The sequence below is a fragment of the Sciurus vulgaris genome (genome assembly GCF_902686455.1).
Source record: "Sciurus vulgaris genome assembly, chromosome: 7".
Classification (NCBI taxonomy): Eukaryota; Metazoa; Chordata; class Mammalia; order Rodentia; family Sciuridae; genus Sciurus; species Sciurus vulgaris.
Genome location: NC_136467.1, coordinates 123,767,622 through 123,794,087, shown reverse-complemented (window position 1 = coordinate 123,794,087; position 26,466 = coordinate 123,767,622). Strand labels below are relative to the sequence as shown.

Genomic DNA, 26,466 nt, shown 5'->3' with positions numbered 1-26,466 from the left:
TGCCTGTAATCCCAGTGGCTTGGGAGGCTGAGGCAGGAGGATTGTGAGTTCAAAGCCAGCCTCAGAAATTTTGCAAGGTCCTGAGCAACTTCGCAAGACCTTGTCTCAAAACATAAAAGGGCTGAAATATAGCTGAGTGGTGAAGTGCCTCTGGGTTCAATCCTTGGCACTAAAAAGAATAAATGGCCAGGGCTATCACTTACCACTTCTCCTCTCTGGCCTGGATGTCCCGGCAGCCCATCTTTCCCAGGGGGGCCCTAAAGGAGTTCAGATGTCAGGTGAACTCTATCTGGGAAGGGAGATGAGGAAGAAGGACTCAGAGAACTAACATGGGTCAGAGGTCAGCAGTCAACTTACCGGGGGGCCTTTGGGGCCAGGAAACCCATTTGGGCCCTGAGGTCCAGGGAGACCCTAGAGACAGAGATGGGCTCAGTGAGGAGAAGGAGGAGGGTGCTGGGCAAGAGAACACAGCTTCCTCCCTGAGGAGCAACGGGAATAAGACCCTCAAGCCACTCACCCTCTCTCCAGGGGGGCCATGGGGGCCATCACCACCTGATGTTCCCTGTAGGGAAAACAAAGTCGGGGAGTGGGAGAAGCTGCTTCCCAACTATCCCTAAGGTAGGAAGACTGAGGGAGAATGGAGGTTCAGCAGGCAGAGGGCAGTTGGAGCCCTGCAGAGACCACTAACCTTAGCTCCAGATTTCCCAGTGGCACCTCGGGGCCCCCGCTGACCCCGCGGACCCTAGGGAGAGGAAAGTTGTCAGAAAAACCCCAATGCATCAAGTTGGATTTTGAGTTACCTGTTTTTCTCCCTTCTGAACTCACCGTGGGGCCCCGTTCTCCCCGAGGCCCTGATTTTCCAGACAGGCCCTGGTGGGAATGAAATAGAGAGAACATCACTGGGGGTATGACTACTCACAGAGCTCCCTCAAGCCCCTCCAGCCCTTCCATCCGCATCCACTTCCTTCCCCTTGCTTACCCGGGCTCCCTTCTCTCCGCTGGCTCCAGGAAAACCAGGAAATCCCAGAGACCCCTGGGAGGATGGAGAAGGGAGAAATTTGAGATGTCATGAAAGGGAAGAGGTTCTAGAAGGGCCAGAGGGGGTCAGGAGAGGCCAGGGAAACAGCAGTTGGGGAGACCTGGGCCTTGCCAATAACTAGGTAGCTTTGGACGAACCCCTGCTGCTCCTTGGAACTCTCTTTTCAAATCTGCAGAATGAGAGTTGGCTAAATTCCCTCTAGAGTACCCCACTACTCTGCTTCCTGGAATCAAAGACAGGCAAAGGAAAAGGAGGAGGGGCAGCATGAATCACCTTGGGACCCTGACGTCCAGGATAGCCAGGCAGACCAGGAACACCCAGCTTGCCCTGTGGAGGGACAGGGAGCAATTAGGAATGAAAGGAGGAATAGCTACCACTCCACCCTGGAGACCCCAATCCTCAGAGAAGAGAGCCAGCTGCCGGCATCACTCCCCAGCCCCTGGCCCCTTGTCACCTGTCCAAAGGCTTGCCTGACTTTGGTAGTCTCTTCCCAAGAGTGGATTTTCTCCAACTCTACCACGGGAATCTTGCCTCCCACGTGTCTTCAGACTACAGTGTGCAGCTACATTAAGTGATGGAGCCACTGCTCACCTGTTAACCTCAGCCCCATTTTCCCCAGCACCCACTGCTGCTCCACCAAATCCAGTCAGTCCTCTTAAAGCCCCTGTCTACCTGCTCAGGAGCACACCACCCCAACTCCTCCCCATGCACCCCTGTCCTCTTGATGCTCTAGGTCTCATCTTGCCAAGGCAATCCCAGGGAGCAGGGATTCTGCAGCCAGCCTGCCCAAGCTCAAAGCCCAGCTCTATCCTTCCAGTGGCTATGATGCAGGAGCATTTTAATGTCCCTGAACCTCTGCAAAGCCTCACCTGCAAACCAGGACTGTCATATGCCTACCTCAAGGGGCTGATAGGACGAGTTAGCACAGCACCTGGCACCAGGCCACAGATCTCACCTCTTTGACCCTCACATCTTGGAGTGCCTACTTCCCTGAGTCTAGACACATTTTCACTGCCTTGCATAACAGGCCCTCTCAATGGCTTCTCTAAACCAAATCAGTCATGTCAGGGACTTTTCCTTGATTTCATATATATCCCCTCTTGGCTCAATAGTGACCAGGAGGTACTGTATACACAGAGGGGCATAATTAATGCATGGCCATTTTCGATTGACTCACTGACTTCCACTGTTGGCACCCCCACATGCACACTGCCCCAGCACCCAGGCCACTACCCATCACATCCGCAGAGGTCCCAGGCCCAGATTCTCATCCCTGTCACCTTTTCGCCCATGAGCCCAGGGGGACCAGGGTCTCCAATAGGTCCAGTGCGGCCCTTCGGCCCTTCAGGGCCATCTTCTCCCCTGGAACCAGGGACTCCAACCTCGCCCTGAGTGAGAGGGTTGGGGAAGTGAGTGTGGAGAACCAGAGGAGGGTCTGGGTCCCCAGAAGAGAGGTGGACAACAGGGAGGATGAGTGGAGTTGGCAGGGATCCCAGAAGCTACTGTGGGTCAGAAAGCCCCACAGGGCAGGGTGAATTTGTTCAGAAGACCAGTGCGGCACCGGCCATGGGGCTGTCATCCTATTGGGCTCAGGTTCTAAAGGGGCACAGGCACTGGAATTGAGGAGGAATAATCTTAAGGAATAAGCTGGCAACTAGGGACTCCAAAGTGAGGGATCATTAGGACATGGAGTTGGGGGACCAGTGTGGGAGCTTCTACTCACCCTGTCACCTTTCACACCTATGTCACCTTTGAACCCAGGAAAGCCGTCCTCACCCTAAGAAAGATGGAGGTGAGAGGACACCACAGATGATGGAGGGTTGGAGGGTTAAAATCAAATTCAGACAGAAGGGAATACAGGTGGAGGGTGGACTTCAGGAGCTGGAGGGCAGCATGGCGCAGGCTGAGGGAAGGAGGTGGTCAGGGAGAAGGTGCTGGTGAGCTGGGCGCCAGTGCTCACCTTTTCACCCTTATGACCCTTCAGACCCCGAATTCCATCCACGCCCTAGAATCAGAGGGAAAACAGAGATCAGAGGATGGAGGCTGGGTTGGAAGGACCAAGCTCCTAAGACCCTTATCTGGCTCCCCCGTGGTCAGTTACCTTGACACCTCGAGGTCCTGGGTAACCTAGAGGACCCTGAGGTCCAGATGGACCCTAGAAGAACAAAGACAGCCATTGATAAAGATGCCTTAGGGTGTCACTGTGGGGACCTCAGGGAGTAGAAGAAATGGAAGTACAGTAACAACACTTGAGTTTTAATAGGATTCCAGGATCTGGGGACTGAGAATATTGTCATAGCCATGTAAATAATGAGATAAGGAAATCCCAAGGACTTTGAAGCCCTAGAGTCTTGGTGGAGACTCCTTCAAAGGGTGAAAGGAGGCATGGAGGAGCTCACCTGGTTTCCTTTAGTTCCAGGGGGACCTTCCTTCCCAGGGTGACCCTGGAAGTAAAAGATATAGAATGTGACTTCTAGTTCCTGTCATCTTCCCTTCACCCCTCCCTATACTTCTTCCAACCCAAATTTCCCCTGTTTCCTAACAAAGACTACCTGACCATGAACAGACACCACTAGTGACCTTCCAGTGCAGGAGATACACTGTGGGGATGGTTGCTAAGGAAGCTTGGAGAGGATGCGCTGGGGAGAAGAGCTAAGGGAAATTTGGGTTAAGAGGTGGGGACCCACTTACCGGGGGTCCATCTGAGCCAGGCATGCCAGGGAGCCCTGGTTTCCCTCGAGGACCCTATGGGAAGATGAGGAGGATCAGGTCTTAACATAGGCAAAACTCCAGAAGATATTCCAAGCCCTCCCTATACAACCCCTCAGAGAGCCCTCTCCCTCAAATCACTTAGCCACTCACCTTCTCTCCATGAGGACCAACTGCACCCTGAGGCCCAGGAAGACCCTATACACAGGGAGAGAGAAATCACAGGGACCTCACAGGGGTGGTACATTCTCTTTAGTCAACCTCTGAATTCCCCATTCAGAGCATGAGCAATGAGGGACTGCAACCCTTAATTTTCTGTCCCCATCCAGAGTCTGACTCCTTGAGAAGCCCAGGGGAAGTCACTAAAGGAGGACAGGGTGGGTAGGGCCACTTACCTGGGTCCCAGGAGTTCCCTGTTGTCCAGGAGGTCCTGGCTCTCCCTGGGGTCCCTAGAAGCATGTGGCCAGGCAGGGGTCAGAAGGAGAGTGACAGAACAAACAGGGCAGAGAGCTGCAGGGCCATCCAAGAGCAGGGAGCAGGGAGGGGGTTAAGATGGCACTGAACATGCCACCATTGCCAGATCTCCATGCCCATCACTCACCAAGCTCCCTTTGGGGCCATGGGGACCATCCATGCCTCGGACTCCCTGAAACATGAGAGGGGTGTGAGCCGGCTGGAAGGTGGGGTGAGGCCTGCAGGGACCTGTGGTTTCTGAGAGGCCTGGTCATTCCAGAGGGTGGACCAGGCAGACACTCATCAGTCAAACCATCAATTCATTCCAAACCCAAGCAAGCACAGCCATCCCAGATCCGCAGGCTGTGGATCTGTGGGTTAGAGGGTTTCTGTTTTGTTTTTCTTGAGTATTTTTGTTTTGGCTGCACTCAGAGCTTTTGGTGCACGGCGCCATATGGCCCTCCAAGAGCTTCTAGAAGTGAAAGCTGGAGCAGGGATGGGCGGCCAGGGGCAGGAAAGCCACAGGGAGGGGAAGCAGGGAAGCAGAGGGAAAGGGAGAAGGGAGGCAGTTAGGAAGGGTGAAGAGGTGGATAGGTCAAGGCATAAGGTCAGGGTTGGAAGTCAAGGAGTCACTTACCGGGGGCCCAGGAATACCAGGTGGGCCTTTGGGACCAAGAAGTCCTCGAGGTCCCTGCATTCAAGGTTGCAGAAGGAGATAGCATGATTGGGTAAGAGAACACATGTTATTTTTGTGCCCCTGTCCCTACCTGGGCTTCCCTAAAGCCCTACCTCCAGCCTGACCCCTTGGACACTCACCGACTCTCCAGGTAGCCCCCGAGGTCCAATCTCCCCATCATCTCCCTAGAGGAGGAGAACACAGTGAGACATCCTTGACTTCTAGACCTCTTCTGCTCCTAGCGCCAACCCTTGTTGCAACACTTACCCGATCTCCATCCTCACCAGGGGGCCCAGGAAGGCCCTGGGCACCAGTATCACCCTGGAAAATGGGGTTACAGCTAAGAGGGGCCTCAGAGCCCCCACCACAGACAGACATTGATCCTCTTCAATTAGCCAACCAATTACATTCACTGAGCTCCTGCTGAGCTCCCCAGCCACCCCACCTTGCCTGGAGATCCCTACTTCCCTCCACAAGAGATCTGCCCCCATCACAAGAGCCAAGCCCCTAATTACTCACCCTATGGCCTTTCTCTCCAGGTAGTCCTGGGAGTCCATCAAAACCTCGGTCACCCTAAAATGAAGAGGGACAGCTAGAGTGAAGGTCCATCCACTTTCCCAACCTACCCTTCCTCACTGTGTCCTGAAAGGGAGAGGCTGTACCCTGGAGGCACCTGACCCCTGAGGGTCCCATGCCTTTTACCTTCACTCCAGGTTCTCCAGGCATGCCTCGGGCTCCATCAGCACCTGCTCGTCCCTGGAGATGCAAGGTGGTGTCAGAGCAAGCAGGGGCACAGTCCTTCACCCTCCACGCCCCATCTCCCACCTACACCCATCCTACCCCCGGGGTCCTCACCCTTCGCCCAGCCTTGCCAGGAGGGCCTGTGAGACCCTGAGGTCCTCTGGGGCCCTGGTGAAGGAGAGTCAGGGGTACGGTTAATATAGATGGGGTTGGAGGAAGCATTGGGCTAGGTATCAGTTATGAGAGCTGTCACCTGAGGTCCTAGGTCTCCAGATTCTCCTTTCAGGCCAGGACTCCCAGGCTGTCCCTGTAAGAAGAGAGGATGGCCATATTGAAGGACACACCCAACAGCAACCTCAAAGCAACCCCTACAAAAGAAGCAAAACAACTGCCAATCTGGTTCTTTTCCAGAACCATTCATACCCACACATACAAATAAAGGAACCTCTTCCACAACACTCCGTTCACTCACCAAGGGTCCAGGACGGCCTGTGTATCCCATGGGGCCAGGGGGTCCACGGAGTGCCAGCTAGGAGAATAGGAGCAACAGCAGAGCTGAGGAGGAGGCAGCTGGAGAACTCCAACCTTCCAAATTTGCCTTTCCATTCCTAATCCTCACCCCATGTTCTATATTCTCCCCAACCTCCCTCTCAACCCCAAACCAACCCAGACCTTCCCAGTTTTCCTTTTACCCCAACCTAAACTTCCATCCTGGTCATACTATTTTCCCTTTCCCACCACACCTCCATCAGGACCACCACCACCGCAACCCTCCTTACCCGTGCCTGCTGCAGAATCGCCTGGGCCTGAGCCTCCTGGGCTGCCACCACAGGTCCCTTGTCACCCCCACCACTCCCAAACCGGAACTAAAGGGCAAGGAGAGAAGGTCCAAGTTCTCTTCTAAAAAATCCATGTGGCCTTCCCAGCCAGAAGCTTCATCCAACATTTCTGCCCCATCCCCAGGTTCTAGGACACCCCTCGTGCCCTCCTCCAGCATCTCCTGTGGGTTCTTCACAAACACTAGGAGGTTTTTGGAAACTCATCTCCTGCTCTCCTCCCCATTCTCTAGCCTCTTCCTTCCCAGACTCTCCTTTGGTTCTAGACCTCTGAAATAGAAGATTTCCTGCCAGTTCTAGATAATCCAAGTTTGATTCTAGAAGACCCATATTTGGTTCTAAGTCATCTAATGAGGCCCCAATCCCGTAACAAAGAGCCGTCCCTTCAGGTTGATGGTCTCTAGAGACTCCTCCATGGCTTTCCCCACCTTGTGGTCATGGTGACATAACACAATTCCCCTGCACTCCCCATCAGTCCATTCCAAAGCCCAGAAGACTACTCACTGGGAGCATGAGGGATGTGCCAGGAGGGCCAGGGGCCCCATCGGATCCAGGGAGTCCTGCTCGGCCAGGAGGGCCCTGGGGTAGGAAAGAATAAGAAAAATAGGGTGACAAATAAGAGGATGATTGGGCCTGGGCATCATTTTGAAAACCTCCTCAAAAGAATAAATGTTGACTTCCCTAGATCTTTCCAGAGCCCCCTCAATGTGGGTGAGACACCAGATTACTGCTCTCCCCAACCACAATACACCCTCCTTTCTGGGGGCTGTGAAGCACAACTGCCCCTTCAAATAGCCACCTAATAAAGAAAATTGAAGATACTCAGTCCCCACACTGAGTACAAATGCAGCTCCCCACCTCCACAGCAGATCGCACCCTTACCCTCTCGCCAGGGTCTCCAACTGGGCCTGGGTTCCCCTGGATGCCAGGAGGACCAGCCAATCCCTGAAGATCAAAAGAAGAGGGGGTCAGGTGTAGGCATCAGACAGAAGAGGGGCATGTGGCTGAGGGAAGGTCTCTACAAAAGAGATCTGGGAATCTGGAAGCCTTGACTGGAATTACTTTTCAGAGTTCTGAGAAAGAGACCTGGGTGCAGGCAAAGCCATGGATAAGCTTTCGGGAAACATCTCTGAAAAGAGAACAGAGGCTAATGTCACACTGACACTCACCGCAGGACCTTCTGGGCCAGGGGGCCCCTCCACAAGCATACCCTGTGGAGTTAAAAGTTAAAAATCAGAGGCTATAGGGCCAGCACCCCCACCCCTGCTTCCCTTTCTTCTCCCCACCTCCCTCAGCTCAGTGACCAGTGTAACTTACAGGTTCCAGTACTGCAGGCTCACCCTTCTCTCCCTTCAGCCCCCGAGGTCCAAGGGCAGCCTGAGGGAGACACACATGTAACCCCCAGCGGGGCCTGTGAGCAACCAGGACATCAGGACTGCCCATCCCAACTCCAAAGTTCATCTTCAGGTTCCTAACCCTGCCTCCAAATTTCTCAATCCCCCCGCCCAAATTCCCTCTTCTCAGACCTCCCAAACCAGCCAAGAAGACCTCGGCGCTCCCCATACCCTACCTTTCCCAGCCTCACCTCAGCACATACAACTTCTCCATCTCCCTAAGAACCTATTTCCCTTTCTGATATTGCAAACCTTCAATCTTCCCAAACCCTCTTGTGGAGGACCTCACCCTATCTCCCAAAACTTTCTTTGACCTCAAGAATCCTTAGAACCTTAAGAAATCATCCACTTCCTCAGCCTTATCCCAATCCATCAAAAAGAATCTAAGACTGTGAATAGATTTTTATTAGGGTGTTGGGTATGGATTCATATGAGAATCTGATGAAAGCTATGAGTCTTTCACCCGAAAATACAACACATATGCCCTTATGCATAGAATTCTACTTAGAATTTCAAGGGGTTCACAAGTTTAAAAGCTTCTCAGAGTTAAGCATACATATTTTAAGTAGATTTGAAGAGCAGACCCCATGATATCTCAAACTCAAGACTCATACCTAGCTTTTGGAAAAATACAGCTCTTGGGCTTAGTTATGCAAGCCTTAGAGTGGACTCCTCAAAACTCCCCAGTTCCTTTCCCAGCAAGGATGCAACACCCTTCCCCTGGCCCTCATTTATACTCCAAGTCCACCAGTTCCCTCCTTTCCATACTTCCACTCAGATGCATGCTCCAAATTCTAAGGCCAGAACCAAGATAATAACAGGGAGAATGTTTCCACCACCACCACCACCACCACCTCTCAAACAAAGATTTTCAAATGCCCCCTCAATCCTGACCAAGTGGTAATGATCAATTCCCAACTCTTCCAAATCCCCAATCAATCCCAAATACCCAGAGTGCAGCACAAGGGAAAGGCAGCAGGGGGTCAAGGGTGGCAATATTAGAGAAGGGAGGTGTGGGATGAGGCAGTGGGATACAAGAGGCAGCCATAACTGCAAGGCAGGCAAAAGATGAAATGGAGTAGACAGGAAATATTCCAACTGACGGGGAGTGTTTGAAGACATGGGAAACCACTAAGGGAGACAAAACAAAGACACAAACATTGGAAGCAAGAATGATGCCAAGGCCAAGAAAAATTAAACATGGCCAAGATGGCTGGAAAACAAACTGGACAAACAGGAAGTGGTTAGACAGACAGGAAGCAGCCAAGAAAAGAGGATCCAGGAAGAGGACCTTTAACAAAAACATGGCTACCATGACCCAGAGAGAAAAGAAATTCACAAAATAAATAAAAAGTGATTCCTGCCAAGGGAATAATGACAGTGAAAGGTAATTCATCCAGAAAAACACAAATGTCAAGGTTAAGACACATAAAAACTGCTATGATAAATAGCAAGGTTCACAATAGAAACTTTATGATTTCATAACCTGAGACTCACAGAAAGTAGCTTATCATCAGAGGAAATTGTCATGAAACAGCATGAAAAACTAGAATTGGAACATAAATAATAGATCCTTTTTAATCCAACCAGACACTGTCACCAAGATAAATGCCATAGCTAGAAAAGACAGGAAGAGACACATAAGAAGTGACCTGTGAGTTACAAAATGTGACACAGGAAGTTGGATCGTTTTGACAGCAACATGGACAAGAAAATGTATTGACCTAGAGGGAATGACAGAGACAGACTGAAAGTAGACACAAGGTAATTGTTTATTGACCAAAAGCTTTATAAAATCCAGCTTGATATAGGCAGGAAGTGGCTAAGAAAGACAGGAAGTGCCCATAGGATTTTAAAAAAGAAAAATCCCAATCACCACAGGCAGAAGGATCCACAAAGAATCACAAGGTAAGACATCTGGCAAGGGAAGGCAGGAAGTAACTTTTTCAAGCAGCACAGACATCTTATGTAAACAGAAAATGGCAAACCACCAATGGGAAGCAGCTTACAGCCAACAGACAATGACCAAAACCAACAGGAAGCAGTTCTTGCAGCGCCCACTGGTGGTCAGGGTGGAAGAGGAGCTCTTTTCACTTACGGCTCCTGAGTGGGCTGTCTCCGCAGAGAGGGCAGGGCCAAGCTCCGTCTCCTCACGATAATCGTCCCCATAGCCATAGGTGTAATCGTAGAGCCCTGCTGGGGCGTCTGTGCCACCCTCCCCATACTCCTCTGCCAGGAACCTGTCAGCTGTGGGGGGGACCTGGAGATCTGTCTGCTCCTTCCCGGGGATGGGGAGGGAGAGGGGGTAGACGGGGGCATTAGGGCTAAGAGGAGGTTTTCCCTGGGCCCCAGGGTTTGACAGCTTCTAACCCAAAGGATCCTAAGCCACAAGGATCACAAGACTCAGTGGGTTGGGATTAGGGAAGTGGGGACAGAAACAAGTAGGAAGGGGATGGGAACTTTTCTAGACAGGAAGAGCAGGGGAGTGGTTGAATAGAAAGGGCATAGCCATCCAAGGCCAAAAATGGCAAGGGATGTCCAGAAAATGGGCTGTGAGGGGGGAAATGGTGGATAACAAGGGTGGCCGGAGGGCTGGACACAGAGAACAGTCCATGAACATGACAATAGATAAGGAGTCCAGAAAATGACCAGACAGGGAGGGACTGGGCAAAGAAAACAAAAGTGACAGACCTGGACAGAAAATGGATCTTAAGGATGAAAATATGACATAGAAAGTAAGTCCACTTGACACCAACAGGGAGAGGAAGCTACTCCATAGACAAAGGAAAATAGAAAGAGGCATGGACATCAAAGAAAAGGGCTGCACTTAGACAAGCAGACCAATAGGTCTGGAGTGATCAGAAGACAGAGGCCACACAGGGATATGACAAGGAGCCCTCCGGCCAGGGCTGGTTCATCAAGAGATGTGGGGCCAGGGGAGTGGGTCCCAGAAGCCCACTGCCCCCAGCTGGGATGACGGTGGGGGTGGAGTTACCTCCTCTGGGAGTGACAAGGGGCTGGACTCCAGGACTTCTTCCTCTTCACCTGGGGCGGGGTCCTAACCCCAAGGGGAGGGAGAGGAGAGCAGCGGAGGCGCAGAGGAGAAAGGCAAGAGGAGGTTAGAGCACACGGGAGGCAAAGCAGCACCTGTCCCGCCCCAGGGCAGTGTGTTTCTGTGCTGGGGGATGGGGGAAATCGCAGATCTTGCAGCCCCTTTGAAGAGGAACATTGGGGAGAGTGAATCCCCGAGGTTTAGAGGTTTGGGGGCACAGATCTGGATACCCCGGCTCTACCTGCCGGTAACCGCTGCCTCTGGTCCTGGGAGGGGCCCGGGCAGTGGGGGGAACTGCCCGACGAGCTGGGCGTCGAGAGTGGGGAGGCTGGCCACCAGCTGGGCCAGAGCCTCCAGCTTGAGAGGGCCTCCAGCCAGATGAGGGGGACGCCTGCCGGGATGCTGACCGCTTGGCAGGTGGGTTAGACTTTCGGGGAGGGGTCCGCCGCCCCCTAGGGGAAGGGGGAGCCCTGTGGTTGGGGCTCTGAGATAGCTGCAGCAGAGAGACAGGGGAGGGGCAGTAAGTCAACTTTCATAAACTAAATATATGGTGTCTCTCCCCAAAAACTGGGGAGGGGAGGAAGATGGCACAGGAGGTGTTTACAGGGGGTGCTGGGAGGAAGGGGAGAAATGTAGGGGTCCCTCAAGTTTACCTGATAATCAGGGGTCGTCCCCGTAGTCGTCACATCGTAATAGGGGGGCTCGTAGTCATAGTAGAGAGACTCAGTGGGCTGGGGTAAGGGAAGGGGGTGGGAGGGAATAGGTAGGAAGGAAATGGGGTCATTGCAGGCAGGAAGGGTGGGGAGGGGAAGATAAGGAGATGGTTTGGGAGGTGGGAAACAGGGGACATGGATTTGGGTGAGGATAAAAAGAGGATGGGGTCAGGAGGGAGATGCGGGGAGGCGGGAAAGGAGTGGGTCCCACATATGGGACAGAGCAGACATGATTAAGAGATTGATCCTTTAGTCTTCAGACCATTGACCCAGATCATAACTGTCACCCTAACCACCCAGACTCCACCCAATCCAGTCTCCCTTCCCTTTCCCCACCACAGCCCGATCCTGCATCTTCATGTGTGAGGACTAGAGATGGGGCTCCCCACCCCCACACTTCCACAGATGACCACTTCTTTAGGACTCCCTCCATTCCTCCTCCTTCCCCATTTCTCTTCTTTGGTCTTACCATCTCGACTTTTTTTCTTCCTAGTTCTGTCTCCCCTACTCTGGTCTCCCACCTTCTACCTCAAGGCTTATCCCTCCCCCCCATCTCCCAATTTACTTTTATTTTTATTTTTCTCAATATGGAGAATTGAACCAGGGGTGCCCTGCCACCAAGCTACATCCCCAACCCTTTATTTTGAGACAGAGTCTCGTTAAGTTGCCAGGGCTGGCCTCCTACTTGTGGTCTTCCTGCCTCAGCTTCCAAGTAGCTGGGATGATGTGTGCACCACACTTCCAGCCTCCAATCTCTTAATTCAAGAAAAGGATGGGGAACCCAAGGACACGGTTCCAGGAAGAATGGATGAAGCACAAGCAGGGAACACAGCTCCCAGCCATGAATTCTTCATAATGACTCTTTTTATTTTTAAATGAAAATAAAAAGGTTGATGAATGAGGACTGGGAGGAGAGGGGTGATGGGACTGAGCTGGTATGGTTGAGTAAGGGAGCTAAGGAGAGGAGAAAGTGAGCCCAAGAGGGGTGGAGAGCTCTGGAACACAGGGGGCTTCCCCTGGGGAGTTGCCCGGGTGTTGCCCCTCCTGCAGTGTGCCGCAATTGTGGGTTTGTCCCACTCCCTCACCTGTCGCTGGGGTTCCTGGTTTTGTGGCCTGTGAAGTCTTGATGGTTGCTGCTTTGGAGATCTCTGGGTTCTGTGAGACTGTTGGTTCTGAGGTCTCTCCCTCTGGCTCCCCTCGCATTCCAGATCCTTCTGTTCACAGAATTGGTAGGCAGCTTGGACTCCTGGAACAATGACAAGCTCCTGGACATCACCCTGCAAAGATAAGAAAGGAATACCATCAGAGGGAGGTGAAGAAAGATCCAGAGAGAAACAGAGGGCATAGTATAGGACAAAGGGTAGGAGGGCAATCCTAGGTAAAGCTATGTAATGGGAGAAGGTCATTACCAGCCCTCCCAAGTACCAGCCTTCCCATGCCCTTTTCAGTTTTCAAAGGACCTCATAGAACCTTCATAACAACTGAGAAAGTCAGTAGGACAAGGATCTTTATGCCCATTTTTCAGATACATTCAAATAGCTCAAAAAGGCAATGATGCTGGGCTCAGTGGTGCATGCCTGTAATCCCAGCAACTCAGGGGCTGAGGCAGAAGGATTGCAAGTTCAAGACCAGCCTGGACAACTTAGCAAGACCCTGTCTCAAATAGAAAAAATAAAAAGGGCTGAAATGTAGCTCAGTGATAGAGTGTCCCTGGGTTCAGTCCCAGAATCAGAGAGTGGAAGGGGGGCAATGACTAGCCCATGGTCACTCACTTGGAGCAGCAGAATCAAGACTAGAATACAGGACTTCCAACTTTAAGTTCAACACAAATTGCCTATGCCCTGCCCTTTATGGTAATGAGTGAACCATTCACCATGGCTTCTTGAGACAGAGGTCCAGTCAGTTGTCTTGGCTTTGTAATGGCAGTGAGGATGAGAAATTTTAGAACCTCTAGGAATGGGGGAGGGGAATTTCCCTCTGAATGCCAAGGTCAGTTAGTTGTGCCCACACATGTTACTTAGACATCCAGCCTTACACACAGTTTGGGGATAATGTGTCATCTCCAGTGCTAAACTGGGAGCTCCTTGGGATTCAGAGACAGGTATTCAGAAAATGTTTATGGACAGGGTAGGTGGGTGAAAGGATAGATGTTTGGATAAGTGAACAAGCACTCACATCAAGACCGAATGGGAGTGTTGATGGATGATGAATGAATGAATGAATAAAAGTATCAGTGGATTGGTGGGTGAATGAGAGGCACAGAGCAGACAGATACTGATTTGTGGGTAAATGGATGGATGGAATTTAATATGTGAATAAATGATGGCCACATGGGGAGTGGGTGAGTGAGGAGATGGCTGGGTGAATGCATTGAAGGAAAGAGGTTGAACTGCTAGAAGGACAGGTGCTAGATAGGTAGGCGAATGGATGCACACATGTATGCACACATGACCTCATCTGTGTAGGTAGATGTGGGGGTGGTGGATGAGTGAATAGATGGATGGATGTGTGGTTTGAAGAAGGAAGTAGTTGGGCAGGATGAGTGAGTGGGGAGATACAAGCCTAAATGCATGAATAGGTGGGTATATGTATGAATGGATAAATGGGTAAATGAGTGGGTGGTGGCTGCATACATTGGCCAGTGGGTGACTGGGTGAATGGGTAGGTGGGTGAATAGATTGGGTGGATAGATGAAAACTGAATGACAGAATTGGTGGCTGTGGGCTGTCCATTCATATAAGTGGTATCTAATTCTCCAACAGAGAAAATTAGCCCTAAAGATTGGAAATGAAAATAGAAATTCATAGGGGGAAAAAATAAAGGTCTAGGGAAAAGGAAGATGGAGTGCTGGAACCAGACGAGGAATGGGCATGAGATACGGAATCAGAAATCACTCTTTTCTCAAACTGCTCTGCTGACCTCAAAGACCTCTTCATCCAGGATGCGGGCACCAAAGATCACCACTCCACGGGTGTCCAACACAGGATGAGCACTTCGGGGAAGGGGCCGGGTGACTCGCTTCTTGCAGTCAACGATGAGGGTGACAGACTGGCCTTTCACAGCCACAGCCACACGGTGCCACCTGGTCATGGGGAGAGAGGTTGTGGTGACTGAATGACTGACTAACTGAAAGAGGGGAGGTCAACAGGATTGGGAGTGGCTGATGGAAGTGTTGAAGGCAACAGTAATGGTGTTGATCATAATAGCTACCATTTACTGAGTGCTAACCACGCCCAGGCTGGGTGTGATGGCTTTCTCAATTGATTGTTAATGATTCTATGATCTCTGTCTTACAGATGTAGAAACTGATGTTCAAAAAAGTTAACTTGTTCAAGGTACAGGCTAGTACTACAGGCAGAGCAAAGATATAGATTCTAAAGCCAAAACTCTGGTCTGGAAGTGACTGGCATTTGGACAGTGTGTAGATGTTGTGTGGTCAAAAAGGTTGGCAGGATTTTTCAGTTTAGGGAACAGGGGTCCTGGGGCACTTTCTCCTAGACGTATTTGTCAGACAGGCCAGGGAGAAACTGACTCACTTGCCATCGGCTAGGCTGAGGCCTCGGAAGACCGGCTGGGCAGGGGGTTGAGGCCGTCCAGTCTGGTCTTCATATAGAAAGCGAACAGGTCGGCCAAGCTCCAGGCCCAGCTGTTGTACACCCTGGGCACTATAGAGAGTCAGGAGGGGAGCCTGGAGGCCAGGACGGGTCCGGACAACAGTCAGCAGAGAGAAATCTTTGGGAAAACCTCCTGGTACCCAAGAAAGATATACACAGATGGAGTGAGCGACGACGACACAGCCCTTCCCTCTTGCTATCTGATCCCAGACTCCACCAGTCCTCTTGCCTCTCCCTGCTCTCCCTCCCTGACCTTGTCACACATACCTGGGAAAAGCTGGCGGGTGGGTGCACTGAGCTGGTCAGGTCTTGACACTCGGTAGGCCACATGAGCTGGACAGATGCCTCTTGCCCTCCGGACACCATCAGGGAGGGAGGGAAACCTCAGAGCCCGGAGCACATCCACAGAGGGTGCACCTAGGAGAGTCCATGAGAGTCAGGGGAAAGAGCATGCCCTTAGGAGAGCCTAGATAGGGGACACTGGGGTCTAGAACTCAGCATCCTCCAACTCCCTGGAAAGCAAAGGTCACCTGACCCTTACTTTCTCCTGAATGGGGTCCATATGGATGGGAAGCACGAAGTTACCCGGAGGGGAAGGCAGCTTGGCCAGTACTCAACTCCTAACATCTGTCTTCCTTAGTTCCTCCCGATCTCTCTCTTTCAGCACTGCGTATCTCTCTCTATTAATATCTCTTAATCTCTCTCTCAACTCACCATCTGTCTCATCCTCTCTCACTCTATGTATCATATTCTCTGTCTCTGCACCTGTTGGTCTTTCTCTGTCTTGTCTTTCTCCATTTCCTTCACATTCTGTCCATCCTTTTCTTTCCCTGTTTTTCCCCCCTCTCTCCCTCCCTCTCCATATCTCCCAGTCTCTGGCTTTCTGGCATCTGTCCCATTTCCAGCACAAACAACATCTGGGCAATCGATCATTCTGGGCACGGGAGGGGCAGGAGAGCCACCAGGAAAAGAGCAGAGAGGCAGCTCTATGCGAGGGGAATTTGAGCTGCTACAGATCCTGGGCTTAGAGGGGTGGGGACAACTCTGCCCATGCTGAGGAGATACGAGAGATAATCAGAGACACAAGAAAGAGCTATCGCCAGAGCCTGTGTCCCCCTGGCTTGCAAGACAGACTCGGGGTGGAGGGGATGGCTGAAGCTGCCACGCAGAGCAGGAGCAGCTCCAGGGCCCCAAGCCACACATCTGTAGATCCCATCAGAGTTCCTGCCCAAAACCCGGGCAAGCTCCCCACACCTGGAACCTCCATCCTGCCCTGCCACTCCCACCACCTGTGATCCAAAGATTCAAATCACAGGCCTTCAGCTTGGTCTGTCCAAGCCTTGGCTTCCTAGGGCCCAAACTCCATGGAAGACAAAGGTCACCTCTTCCTGGATTGTTCCCCAGCATACACACTGCTCATACCATCAGCTCCAGATTGGAAAAAAAATCCCCCAAAAAGTTCCAGCAAAATGTTCATAGAGGTGTGGGCCAGGGCAGAGGCCAGAGCAGTCAGGAGAGCAGAGCTGGGTGGGGTGGGTGAGGTGGGGCAGGCAGGAGAGAAAAGGCCCTTTGAGTCCAGGAGCCGGGAAACCACGGCCTTCCCCCCACCCCCGCCTGAACCTGGCCCCTGCGTGTGGCAGCTCCGCAAACACCAACACACAAGGGCCGCTTTGAGAGATGAAGGTGAATGAGACACAGAGACTCACAGAGACCCCAGGCCAAGGAGACCGTGGAGGCCCCCACCCCCCTCCAGAGCCCAGGAGAATACAGTTGGATTCTATGCACAGCTACCCACGACCCGCCCACCTTCTTCCCACCTCAAGCCACATTCATCCCACTGTCTCATCTGCCCACAGCTCCCCACTGGCATCCCATCACCCTCAACCTCTGAATCCCCAAATGCCCTATTCTCTAATCTCAGAACTTCCACAGTAATCCATCTCCCTAGAGTCCCACCTCCACCCACTCATCCCCCAAATAGGAGACAGTCATCATGGCCATCCCCCCTGCCTTCATGCCGAGTTCCTTTTCCCCTGTGAAAGACTCCTAGACTCTGCAGACATAATACACATCAATATCCTGTCCCTGAGCCTCACTCTTTAGACCTTGGAAGTTCTTTCTGTAATCTAATCTAAATTCTTTATGCTGCCATTTTGGTCATTTTCTCTCCAAAGCAAAGAAATGAATAAGCAGGTTACAAACAAATCAGTTCCCAGTGTTTTTTGCAGGGGAATTAGCTCCAGCCTGCCCCCTGCTCCTAGCCTCCTGCTCTGTATCAAATCCTCCTTTCTAGGAGCCAGAACTTCTGGGTCCTGGGGGAAAAAGGGAAAGAGTGGGGTTATGGACACCAGGGTCCCAGGGGAGCCCTACTGGCCAGAGGAGGAGGGGTGGAGCAGGAATGCAAAGAGTTGGCTCCAGTCTCAGACACCTGATCCAGGCCTGTCCAGCGGCCGTCCTGTTGGCAGCCAGCCCTAGGGCTCCCCAGAGCCAGCCGCGTGGCAGCATCGAGGGCACAGGGAGGGGGTAGGGCACACTGCAGGGGGAGGCCAATGGGACAGACAGTGCAGGCATCCCTTCTTTCTCAGCATACTAGCCGCTGCTCTGCCTCAAGATGTTCATCCCTCATCCCTCACCCATCAACACTGGTACCTTCCATCCCAACATCAGTAAAGCCTGGACCAGACTGGCCCTGGCCATCTTCCGAGCTTCCTGAGGAACCAACAGAAGCACTCAGAGCTGTCTCTGGTGACCCTCATTCTTTCAGCTTTACCTACCCTCCTCCAGGCACTTTAAAGAAAGAGGGATCCCTATCCCCACTCCGAAGAATTCAGGTGTTCTGCCTTCCAGCCTAAACCCTGGATACCCAAAATCCCCTTCTTAAACTTAGAAACTCCTGACCCAGGTATCAATGGTCCTCTCCCGAGGGGATACTGAGAGCTTCTGTTGACTCAGTCGACCAGGCTTCGGAATTTCTCTTACCTGCCCAGCCCGGGGCAGTGCCGAGTCCCAGCACCAGAGGTAGGAGCAGGAGGAGGCGATGGCAGCGGCTGCACCGCTCCATGGCTGGGCGATCAGAGCGCCAGGTCCCAGGGACCCAGGGACGCCCCGAGGCTGACAGGAGACAGCAAGCAGGCTGTGAGTCTCTGAACCCGGGATCCCGGAGAGGTCAGAGGCTGCCCGCAGCGACAGCTTTCAGCAGCCCCGTTCCATAAGCTAGGTGCCGTCGGGGCTCGGATACTGCTCCCTCCTCGGTGGCCGCCGATCCTGTGTGTCCCCGGCCACCCGGCGGCACAGAGCCCCCACCCCGCCCCCGCCCCCCGGTCCGGCCCCCGCCTCCAGTCGCCCGCCCACAACCACGGAGGGGAAACCCCACCCTCGATCTCCCCACCTGGGCCGGGGCGGGGGTTAGGGATGGGAAGACAGGAAACCTTCCTCTGTTACAGACCCTCGATCTATACCCTCCTGCTCCTTGCAGGGATTCAATAACCGGTACCCTAAGATCGCCTTTTACGGAGCACACTGTCTTCCCCGGCCCCTTCCTTTTCTGGGACCCAAAGGTCCAGTCACACGCACCCCTGGTTTACCTCCCCCTTGGGGGCCCAGATCCCCCTTTCAGAGTCCTGGGCGGGATTCAGGTCGCAGTGGGAGGAGAGAGGTGGACCCGAGGGTCGCCACCCCCACGCCCACCCGTAATCAGGTCTCCATAATTACCTCCCTCGCCCCGCCCCGCGTAATTACAGAGCCGGCACGGGGCCCGGGTATTTATAGACGAGGCTATAGATAGCGACCAACTTGGTGGTGGGGAGCAGAGGGGAGGGGTTCCTTTAGAGAGCGGAGGAAGCCGGCTTTGGGGCAAAGAGAGGCCAGAGAGTGGAACAAACACAGGTTAACCAAGACCAAGGAGGTGAAAATGAAGGGACGAGGTAAGGGAGTCCGAGAGCCCAGGTGAAAGGGACCCAGTGATAGGATGAGCGAGTCGTCGATGCCCCTGGTAGGGTCCGGGAAAACGGGGTCACTCAAGGACGTGGGCCGACTCCAGACCGGCCGCTGTGCTCGGCGCCCAGCGCGCCCCCACGAACGGGCACCGCGCCGGGTCTGCCCGGAGCCCGCGGCGCGGCCGGAGAGAAAGCCGGCCCGAGCAAGCCTAGGCGCCGCCGCCCGCTGGCGCTGGGAGGGCATAAGCGAACAAGGCGCCTTTGAGAAGCGGCTGCCCCCCTCCCTTCCTCCTCCGGCTGGCCCCGCCCCCAGCCTGGCACACCCTCTTCCCCCCTCCCCGACAAAGCGAGCCTTGTGTCCCCCACCCTGCGCCAACCTCTCGGGCCCCAGGGAACGTCGGCCTCGGCTGCCTCTAGGGAGTGCATCAGGAGCTCCCAACCCGATACCCCCTATACCAAGCCCGTACGGCGCTGTCCACCCCCATATATATTCACCTGAGTCCAGAAAACTGCGATTTTAATTTGAAAGCGATTTTATGTGCGAGTAAAGGGAGAGGAAAGGACCCCAAAGAGAAGAGATGCCGGGCAAAAATTCATGCAGCCTCAGCACTCCTCTGCAGGCTAGCCACCTCCCCTCAATTCTCAAGCCAGGATCCTATGTCCCCAGCCTACACCTGTGTTCAGGACTGGGGAAGAGCTGCGAAAGGGCCCAGGGACTACACTCACCAAACCAGCCAGCCAGGGCATCATCACAGCCCAGACCCCTTTCCTAAACTAAACAGGAAGAAGGGGAGAGAGAGGGTTGGGAAGGCCAGTTCTTGGAGAGGCCCAAGGCCAGACCATCTCAGGGCCCCGCCTTACCCAAATACCTCCACCACTGGCATTTCTTAGTCAACCTGGGAAAAGTACAGTACTTCTTTGAGTCTAACTGCAAGTCCCTATCCTCAGAGGAAATTAAAAATATCAGATCAGTTCCTACATCTCCACCAGTCCCTTAAACCACCACCACCTTTTTTTTCTTTATTTTTCAGTCTGACTGCAGAAGGAGGTGAAGTGTAAAAGGGGATTCAGGGCAGGAGACAGTGACAGGACCCACTCCCTCTTCCAGAGGTCCCCATCTGTCAGGTCTGGAAGAAAGGCGGCCTATCAGAGCCCTTCTTCCATGCCCATCAGTTTGAGGGGCCTGCCCCCCAACATCCATCTTTAGGGATTTTCCCACTTCCACTCTTCAGATGGGAGTAAGTCAGGATGAGAAGGAAGCAGGATCCCAGGAGCAGGGCCAGTGCTTTGTGCTGGGGGAGGAACAAGGGGTAAGAAATCACCCCAAATCATGGGAGACCCTGACAAATTCAGAGACTCAAGGAAAATGAAGAGAGACGTCCAGTCCTCATAGGGATTTGGGTTCCCCTCTGACTTGGGATACCAAGCAAATCCACTGGAGAGCTGATGAATCCCTTGGAGGTCTTGGTTCTGCTCTGTACTCCTCTCTGGGAACACAGTCCATCCCACCCTGTCCCAGGCTGAGTCCTCTTATACAGCACCCCTCAAGCATGAGGAGCACCACGTGTGGGTGTTGGCATGGGCTCAGGCCAGCTGGTGGGGAGCCTCAAGCATCTCCATAAGGAAGGTGTCAATGGGGGTGTCACCAATGAGCTTAAAGAAAAACAGATGCTCTAGACACTTAAGGCCGATGGACCGGAGGGCAGGAAGACGTAGCAGCAGCTTGGCAAACCTGAGATGGAAGAGAGAGAAGGGGCATAAGAGCCAGAAGCACACAGGCCCAGAAGCACATACCCTTACCATACTCCCCACCCTGCTGGGGGGCCTCAGTGCCCAAAGCCCCATCTCACCGTCCCTGCTGCTCAGGGTACTTCTGTTTGCAGTAGGTCTCCAATGAGGCATACACTTTCTCCCGCAAGACCTCCACCTCGCTGGGGTTGGAGAGGCCCTTAGCATCTAGGATGGCAGGAAGAGAGGAGGAAGAGGAAGGAAGGCAAATCAAATCAAGGCAGACATGCAGATGTGGCCCACAAGATACCCCTTTAAGGCTCCACCTACTTGCCCTTTGCCAGATGCCAAGCAAGGGAAGCAGGGCCCACTGGGTTTGTGGGATAGGGTCAGAAAGGGAGTATATCAGAGGAAGTAGTTTTTTCCTCAGTCAGTTGGGAGATTTCCAGATTGAGGGTCTTACTGAGGGGGATAGCTGGGTAACTTAGGAGTCTCTGGAGAAGAGGAGGCTCCAAGATAGCCTTGGTCTTGAAAGAGAGGGGTAATCCTCCTCTTACCTGGATTAAACAGAATGATTGCCCTCAGGCAGCCAAGCTCTGTCTTGTCCATCCTCATGTCACGCATTTTGGACACTAGCTCTGTCAGCACCCTGGAGAGGGACCTGCAGGTCACTCAAAGGTCACAGCTCAGCCAGCCTTGGACACGGACCAGCCTATAGCCCCACCCCCCTCTACCTACAGGCTAGCCCAGCCAGCCGAGGGCCACTGACCGATCAAAGATGGCTCCCACGCCTGCAGAATGGGCTGAGTTGCGGTGCACATGAAGACCTGTGGCCAGAAGGATGCCGTCTCGAACATCAATGGACCGGTGGGAGAAGGAGGCAATGAGAAGCTCATTCCAGCCTGGGGAGGGGGGGCAGCAAGGGTCAGGAGAGAGAGCTCAGGCCATAGAATTCAAAACACATCAAGGAAAGAGAAGAGGTGGCAAGGTCAGCAAGCTTGGCTCCCTTGAATATGCAAGGTAAGGCCACTGGGTCATTGAAGGTCAGGAGGCCAAATAGGGGTCAAATGTCAAGAGGTCAAAGGAATTCAAGGTCACTGACCTGCCCGTAGCAATATGACCTGGTCATCCAGAGGTAAGGAGGAAAAGTGTGGGATCCTCTTCGCCCACTCAACAAGTGTGAATAGCTGTTTGTCAGCTGCCTGACAGATGTTAGTCACGGGGTCATTTGGCTGCAGGGAAAAGGGGGGTAAGACTTATGGACGATCTAGAGGTACTTTGGGAGCCCTCCTTGTAAGAGACTTTTAACATCCCCTCCCTCTATATAATCTTCCTTCATTTAGACCAATTTCTATAAACCAAGCTTCTCCCTGTCACTCATGTAAAGAGTTAACTTATTTGCTTGTGGTTCTGCAGTGGGAGTGAAGATGGAGGGAACTAACACACCCACCTGAAATGTTTGAGAGGTCTTGTTTGGCAGCATTCCCAGTCCCAGGCAGTGTAAGGAAAGTTGTGAGGGGAATGGAAGGGGCAGAAATAACAGACCTAGGCTCCCTCCCCACGCCCCCCATCACAAAGGAGAGGGATTGATCCCATCACTCACACTGCTGCCGCTACCCCCGGTTCCCCCAGGACCCTCAACGCCCTGGTCACTCTTCTGCTCCACAGCAAGCTCTGCCTCCAGGATCCTGTCCACAGGCATCTCCTCCGGGGCTCCCCCAGCCCCCTCCCCATCCCCGTCCTTGTCCTTTCCCCGCTGACGCTCCTCCTGTACGGCTGCAGGGGATGGGGAGAAAAAAGTGAAAGGTCAGCAGCCAGCCATGAGGGAGTTCTGAAACATCCTTAGGGTCTTATCAGAGTCTGATGTCTCTTGGGAAATATTTATAGCAACTGGGGAAATCACTAGAAAAGGCAGACTGGGGCACTCTGGAAGCAGCAGTTATTAAAGAAAAGATTAAAAGTCAAGAGGAAGAGGAGGGTAAAGGAATTAGGGAGGAAGCTGACATTTAAACAGTGCTAATTGCCTAACCTAAACTAGTGCTAAGAAACATGTTTTAACATTCATTCAAGTATTGTAAGGACCTCTTGTTCCCACTTTTAAAGGTGAAGAATTTGGGCTTTAAAGAGGCTAAATTGCAGCCAGGCACAGTGACACATGCCTGAATTCCCAGAAGCTCAGGAGGCTGAGGCAAGAGGATCCCAAATTCAAAGCCAGCCTCAGTAACTTAGGAAGGCCCTAAGCAATTTAGTAAAACCCTGTCTCAACATCAGATATAATAAGGGGTTGAGGATGTGGCTCAGCGGTTAAGTGCCCCTGGGTTCAATTCCTTGTACCAAATAAATAAATAGCTTGCCTATGTTCACATAATACATGGCAGATCCTACATTTGAAACCAAGCATGCCTGATGCAAATCTTATGTCCCTCTGATCCAATATAACAGGTAGTAAAATGAGCGTTCTGATCCTGGCCCTACTACTCTTTTGTTGCATGATCTTGGGAAAGCCAGGCTTCCAGCTCATCTTTTCTAAAGAAGGGATTTGATCAAGATACTCTCTGAAGAGTCTCAGAATTCCAGGAACCAGACTCAAGAAGATAAGATAGAAACGTAGAGAAGGGAAGGTAAGTCCTTTCAGTAAGGTTTATAGCTTGAGAGGGTAGTCTCAGAGGTAGGAGGAAATACCACAGAGAACAGGGAGATGAAGACCAGAGGAGGAGAGATGGGATCAAAGAGAAGAGGGATCCCTCAAGTTAGAGGGGACAGAGAAGCCCATCATAGGTAAGGCAAGGTTATCCTATCCTGGGACCAGCCTGGGCTGGGAAGGGGTCATAGTGCAGGCTACAAGCAGAACCAGTAAGATGGAAACTCAGGGGTCAGAGCAGGGTACCAAGAAGAGCCAATGAGAGGGAGTGAGAAGACAAACATCGCCCCCTGGAGGACAGAAAGAATATTCCCACATTCCCAACAGGTACACAGGCTGTGATTTCCTTCAGTCTTCCCTTTACTTCCTCCCTGCTCTCCCACCAGTAGAGTGGGAAAGGAAGGACCAGTGGACTGGGAAGCTTAGGTGGGAGAAGTTCCTTACCTTCCCTCTTCATGCCAGTGGCCAGGCACTTCTGATAGCGACAGTACTGACAGCGATTCCGCTGGCGCTTGTCCACTGTACAGTCTTTGTTGTCCCGGCAAGAGTAAGTCAGGTCCTTACGGATGGTGCGCTTGAAAAAGCCCTTGCAGCCCTCACAGCTGTAAACCCCATAGTGTTTGCCTACATGGGGAGGAGAATTGCAATAAGAAGGCTGCATGGAGACCTCTTCACCATTAAGTCTCTTACAAATTTCCTGTAAGCAAAACTTAGTCAAAGTCCTCCTTGTTTGCTCAATGTAGATGAACCAGAAAATTAAGAGATAACCCAGTCCCACTTTTCAGAAGCCCTATACAAGCTCGTTTTTCCCTCTGGCCACCCCACACATTCTATCCCACATCTGAACTTCGGGTTCCTTAGTTCTCCTCAGCCTTCCCCAGCTCACTTACTCTGACCCAACCCAGGAGTACCAGGACTCCTTCTTCCTCTGTGACTATGTTCTAAGCCCCATACCTGAGCTGCGATCCCCGCAGATTGCACAAAGCCGTTTGCCAGCCCCAGGGCCACCTGGAGGGGGTGGACAGTGCAGTCCCCGGACCCCTAAGACTGGTGGCTTCACATCTTCAGGGGGGCCAGACCCACCCCCAGGGAGCGACACTGTTGAATTAATCTGGGACAGGGGAAATAGGGAGGTCACAGGGAGACTCATTGGGAAGCAGAATCTCTCAGAGGTAATGGAAATCATTCCCTACCACCTGGCAGGGCCTGCATTGCACATTGTATAGGGCATTAGTTATACTGCAGTCTATAAAAAGGGTCATCCCTGGAGCACAACCCCAAAGAGAAAAACAGTTCCGCCTTGAAACTGTGAAACACAGTGGCCCTGAAGGGCATGTGTCTTGGAAAGGCAGACAGGATGAGATGGGTGGAAACTCACTGACATATGAGGAGGACATCAAGATTTTTTTTTTTAAAATAGTTAGGGATGAAGCATGCAATGGAAGATCAGTCACCTCAGGAAGGGCTAAGGGCCTCTTAAGGACCACAGGCCTGCTAAAGGTCTTGGAAGGTCAGTGGGCCATGGGAAGTTCAAACAAGGATCTAGGGTTACAAGGAAAAAGGAAATGAAAGTGGAGAGGCAGTAAGTGGGTCACAACCTCTCACCTGGGGGCTGCTGACAGGCCCGGAGAATCCTGGGGGAGCTGGAGGGGGTAGACCAGGGGACCCCATGGAAGAACTGATGACTGGGAAGGGGGAGCCCAGCGGGGGTGGTGGCATTGGAGGTGGGGGTGGAGCCCCAGAGCCTCCAAGGGATGGGGCTGATGAAGGGGGCAGAGGTGGCCCAGGAGGAGAAGGGGGAGGAACCCCCTGGGCAAGAGGATTTGGAGAAGAGCTGTCTGGGCTTCGGGAATCTGATGGAAGGGTACATACAGCACAGAGACACACAGAGACAGGAGAGACAAAAAGAGAAAATGAGTCTTCCAGTCATCCACCTGAAGACTTTAATAATTCTCCAATCACCCACCCCACTCCACACATCTCCAAGTCCAGAAATACCCTGCTGTCAAACAGTTTAACTCCTAATTGTGGTGAAAGGAGGGGGTTGACAAAAGGGAGGGAAGATAGTTCTGGTGAGAAAAAATTACAACCAAAGCATCTCAATGAATACCAGGTCACCCCGGGTATAGGTGTCTCCTGGGTGGGGCAGCACGTGGGCTGGACCAGCCAACCCCCTCCATGAGCGTGCAGGGGAAAGACACCCCTCTTAGGACGCAGGGTCTGCCTTCAAACGTCCAGAGTCCTCAAGTTCAGGAGGAATCGTGTCTTCCTCACACCCGGGACCTCAAGTGCAGGGATTTCAGAGGCCACCAAAGGGAGGGCGGAAGCTCCCCCTCCCCGCCCCGCCCCGGGGGGAGGGCGCTACGGCCCTCGGGAGGGAGAGGACGCGTGTTTACAAACAAGGGGGCGGGAGCGCCAGGGAAAGAGCGCTGGGGGAGGGAATGGGGGAGGGGTGCAGATAGCGCGGTCACTAGCTCTCCTGCCCGTCCGCTAGGACACTCACCCCGCCCGCTGTCTCCCATCCCGTCCCGTCCAGCCTCCCCCGGCTCCGGCTCCGGGGTTTGTTGTTCTCCGGCTGCCGCCGCCGCCGCCGCCGCGGGATCCAGCCAGGGCCGTCGCCGCCGCCACCGGGACGCGACCCCACAATGCATTTCTTTTCGCACCCCCACCGGCCCACACTGCCCTGCGGCATGCCGCTGGGGGAGGAAGGGCGGGCGAGCGGCCCAAGACATGATTCCTGGCTGAGTGTAGGGGTACGGAAGAGGTGCCAGGGGTTCCCAAGGATTGACTAGGGGACTAGCTGACCACGAGGAAACCCCAGAGAAAAAGCCTCTGGCCTGGATCGGGTCGAATTAAGCGCCTAGCTCAGCTCTGTACCAAAATGACAGCGCCTATGTGGCAGCCATCTTTGTACAGACGGGAAGTCTCGTCGCTA

At 53.0% G+C, this 26,466-nt stretch overlaps 2 protein-coding genes across 7 annotated transcripts in view; both read right to left on the bottom strand.

The window, feature by feature from the left end:
* COL11A2 (collagen type XI alpha 2 chain) overlaps nucleotides 1-18,902 on the bottom strand; it is a 29,203-nt gene extending 10,301 nt beyond the window's left edge. Inside the window, exons 1-38 of one of the 5 annotated variants that reach the window (XM_079147812.1) lie at nucleotides 18,812-18,902; nucleotides 18,207-18,338; nucleotides 15,495-15,644; nucleotides 15,150-15,360; nucleotides 14,533-14,695; nucleotides 12,699-12,890; nucleotides 11,554-11,631; nucleotides 10,844-10,906; nucleotides 9,947-10,126; nucleotides 7,772-7,831; nucleotides 7,624-7,665; nucleotides 7,337-7,399; nucleotides 6,959-7,033; nucleotides 6,398-6,484; nucleotides 6,091-6,147; nucleotides 5,872-5,925; nucleotides 5,733-5,786; nucleotides 5,580-5,633; nucleotides 5,397-5,450; nucleotides 5,145-5,198; nucleotides 5,018-5,062; nucleotides 4,839-4,892; nucleotides 4,350-4,394; nucleotides 4,144-4,197; nucleotides 3,902-3,946; nucleotides 3,731-3,784; nucleotides 3,439-3,483; nucleotides 3,141-3,194; nucleotides 3,000-3,044; nucleotides 2,763-2,816; nucleotides 2,320-2,427; nucleotides 1,313-1,366; nucleotides 980-1,033; nucleotides 826-870; nucleotides 689-742; nucleotides 518-562; nucleotides 358-411; nucleotides 204-257 (exon numbers count right to left, since the gene is read on the bottom strand). In XM_079147812.1, the coding sequence (XP_079003938.1) occupies nucleotides 204-257; nucleotides 358-411; nucleotides 518-562; nucleotides 689-742; nucleotides 826-870; nucleotides 980-1,033; nucleotides 1,313-1,366; nucleotides 2,320-2,427; nucleotides 2,763-2,816; nucleotides 3,000-3,044; nucleotides 3,141-3,194; nucleotides 3,439-3,483; nucleotides 3,731-3,784; nucleotides 3,902-3,946; nucleotides 4,144-4,197; nucleotides 4,350-4,394; nucleotides 4,839-4,892; nucleotides 5,018-5,062; nucleotides 5,145-5,198; nucleotides 5,397-5,450; nucleotides 5,580-5,633; nucleotides 5,733-5,786; nucleotides 5,872-5,925; nucleotides 6,091-6,147; nucleotides 6,398-6,484; nucleotides 6,959-7,033; nucleotides 7,337-7,399; nucleotides 7,624-7,665; nucleotides 7,772-7,831; nucleotides 9,947-10,126; nucleotides 10,844-10,906; nucleotides 11,554-11,631; nucleotides 12,699-12,890; nucleotides 14,533-14,695; nucleotides 15,150-15,360; nucleotides 15,495-15,644; nucleotides 18,207-18,288 (2,736 nt within the window). In that variant the 5' untranslated portion in view covers nucleotides 18,289-18,338; nucleotides 18,812-18,902. Of the gene's footprint in view, nucleotides 1-203; nucleotides 258-357; nucleotides 412-517; nucleotides 563-688; nucleotides 743-825; nucleotides 871-979; nucleotides 1,034-1,312; nucleotides 1,367-2,319; nucleotides 2,428-2,762; nucleotides 2,817-2,999; nucleotides 3,045-3,140; nucleotides 3,195-3,438; nucleotides 3,484-3,730; nucleotides 3,785-3,901; nucleotides 3,947-4,143; nucleotides 4,198-4,349; nucleotides 4,395-4,838; nucleotides 4,893-5,017; nucleotides 5,063-5,144; nucleotides 5,199-5,396; nucleotides 5,451-5,579; nucleotides 5,634-5,732; nucleotides 5,787-5,871; nucleotides 5,926-6,090; nucleotides 6,148-6,397; nucleotides 6,485-6,958; nucleotides 7,034-7,336; nucleotides 7,400-7,623; nucleotides 7,666-7,771; nucleotides 7,832-9,946; nucleotides 10,127-10,539; nucleotides 10,789-10,843; nucleotides 10,907-11,553; nucleotides 11,632-12,698; nucleotides 12,891-14,532; nucleotides 14,696-15,149; nucleotides 15,361-15,494; nucleotides 15,645-18,206; nucleotides 18,496-18,811 lie in introns of those variants that run through there. The other 4 variants (XM_079147811.1, XM_079147813.1, XM_079147814.1 and 1 more) reach the window with 4 other exon arrangements.
* A 760-nt stretch (nucleotides 18,903-19,662) lies between these two features.
* Nucleotides 19,663-26,431, bottom strand: RXRB (retinoid X receptor beta). 2 transcript variants are annotated; one of them, XM_079147834.1, is made up of 10 exons: nucleotides 26,035-26,431; nucleotides 25,137-25,384; nucleotides 24,486-24,642; nucleotides 23,976-24,155; nucleotides 22,494-22,666; nucleotides 21,993-22,122; nucleotides 21,660-21,792; nucleotides 21,448-21,551; nucleotides 21,013-21,118; nucleotides 19,663-20,894 (listed from the first exon to the last, which is right to left on the bottom strand). In XM_079147834.1, the coding sequence occupies exons 1-10, from the start codon at nucleotides 26,261-26,263 to the stop codon at nucleotides 20,747-20,749; spliced, it is 1,608 nt and encodes a 535-aa protein (XP_079003960.1). In that variant the 5' UTR covers nucleotides 26,264-26,431; the 3' UTR covers nucleotides 19,663-20,746. The 2 variants fall into 2 exon arrangements, with proteins under 2 accessions (XP_079003960.1, XP_079003961.1); XM_079147835.1 differs by having other exon boundaries at nucleotides 21,448-21,539; nucleotides 26,035-26,430.
* Nucleotides 26,432-26,466: the final 35 nt, after the last annotated feature.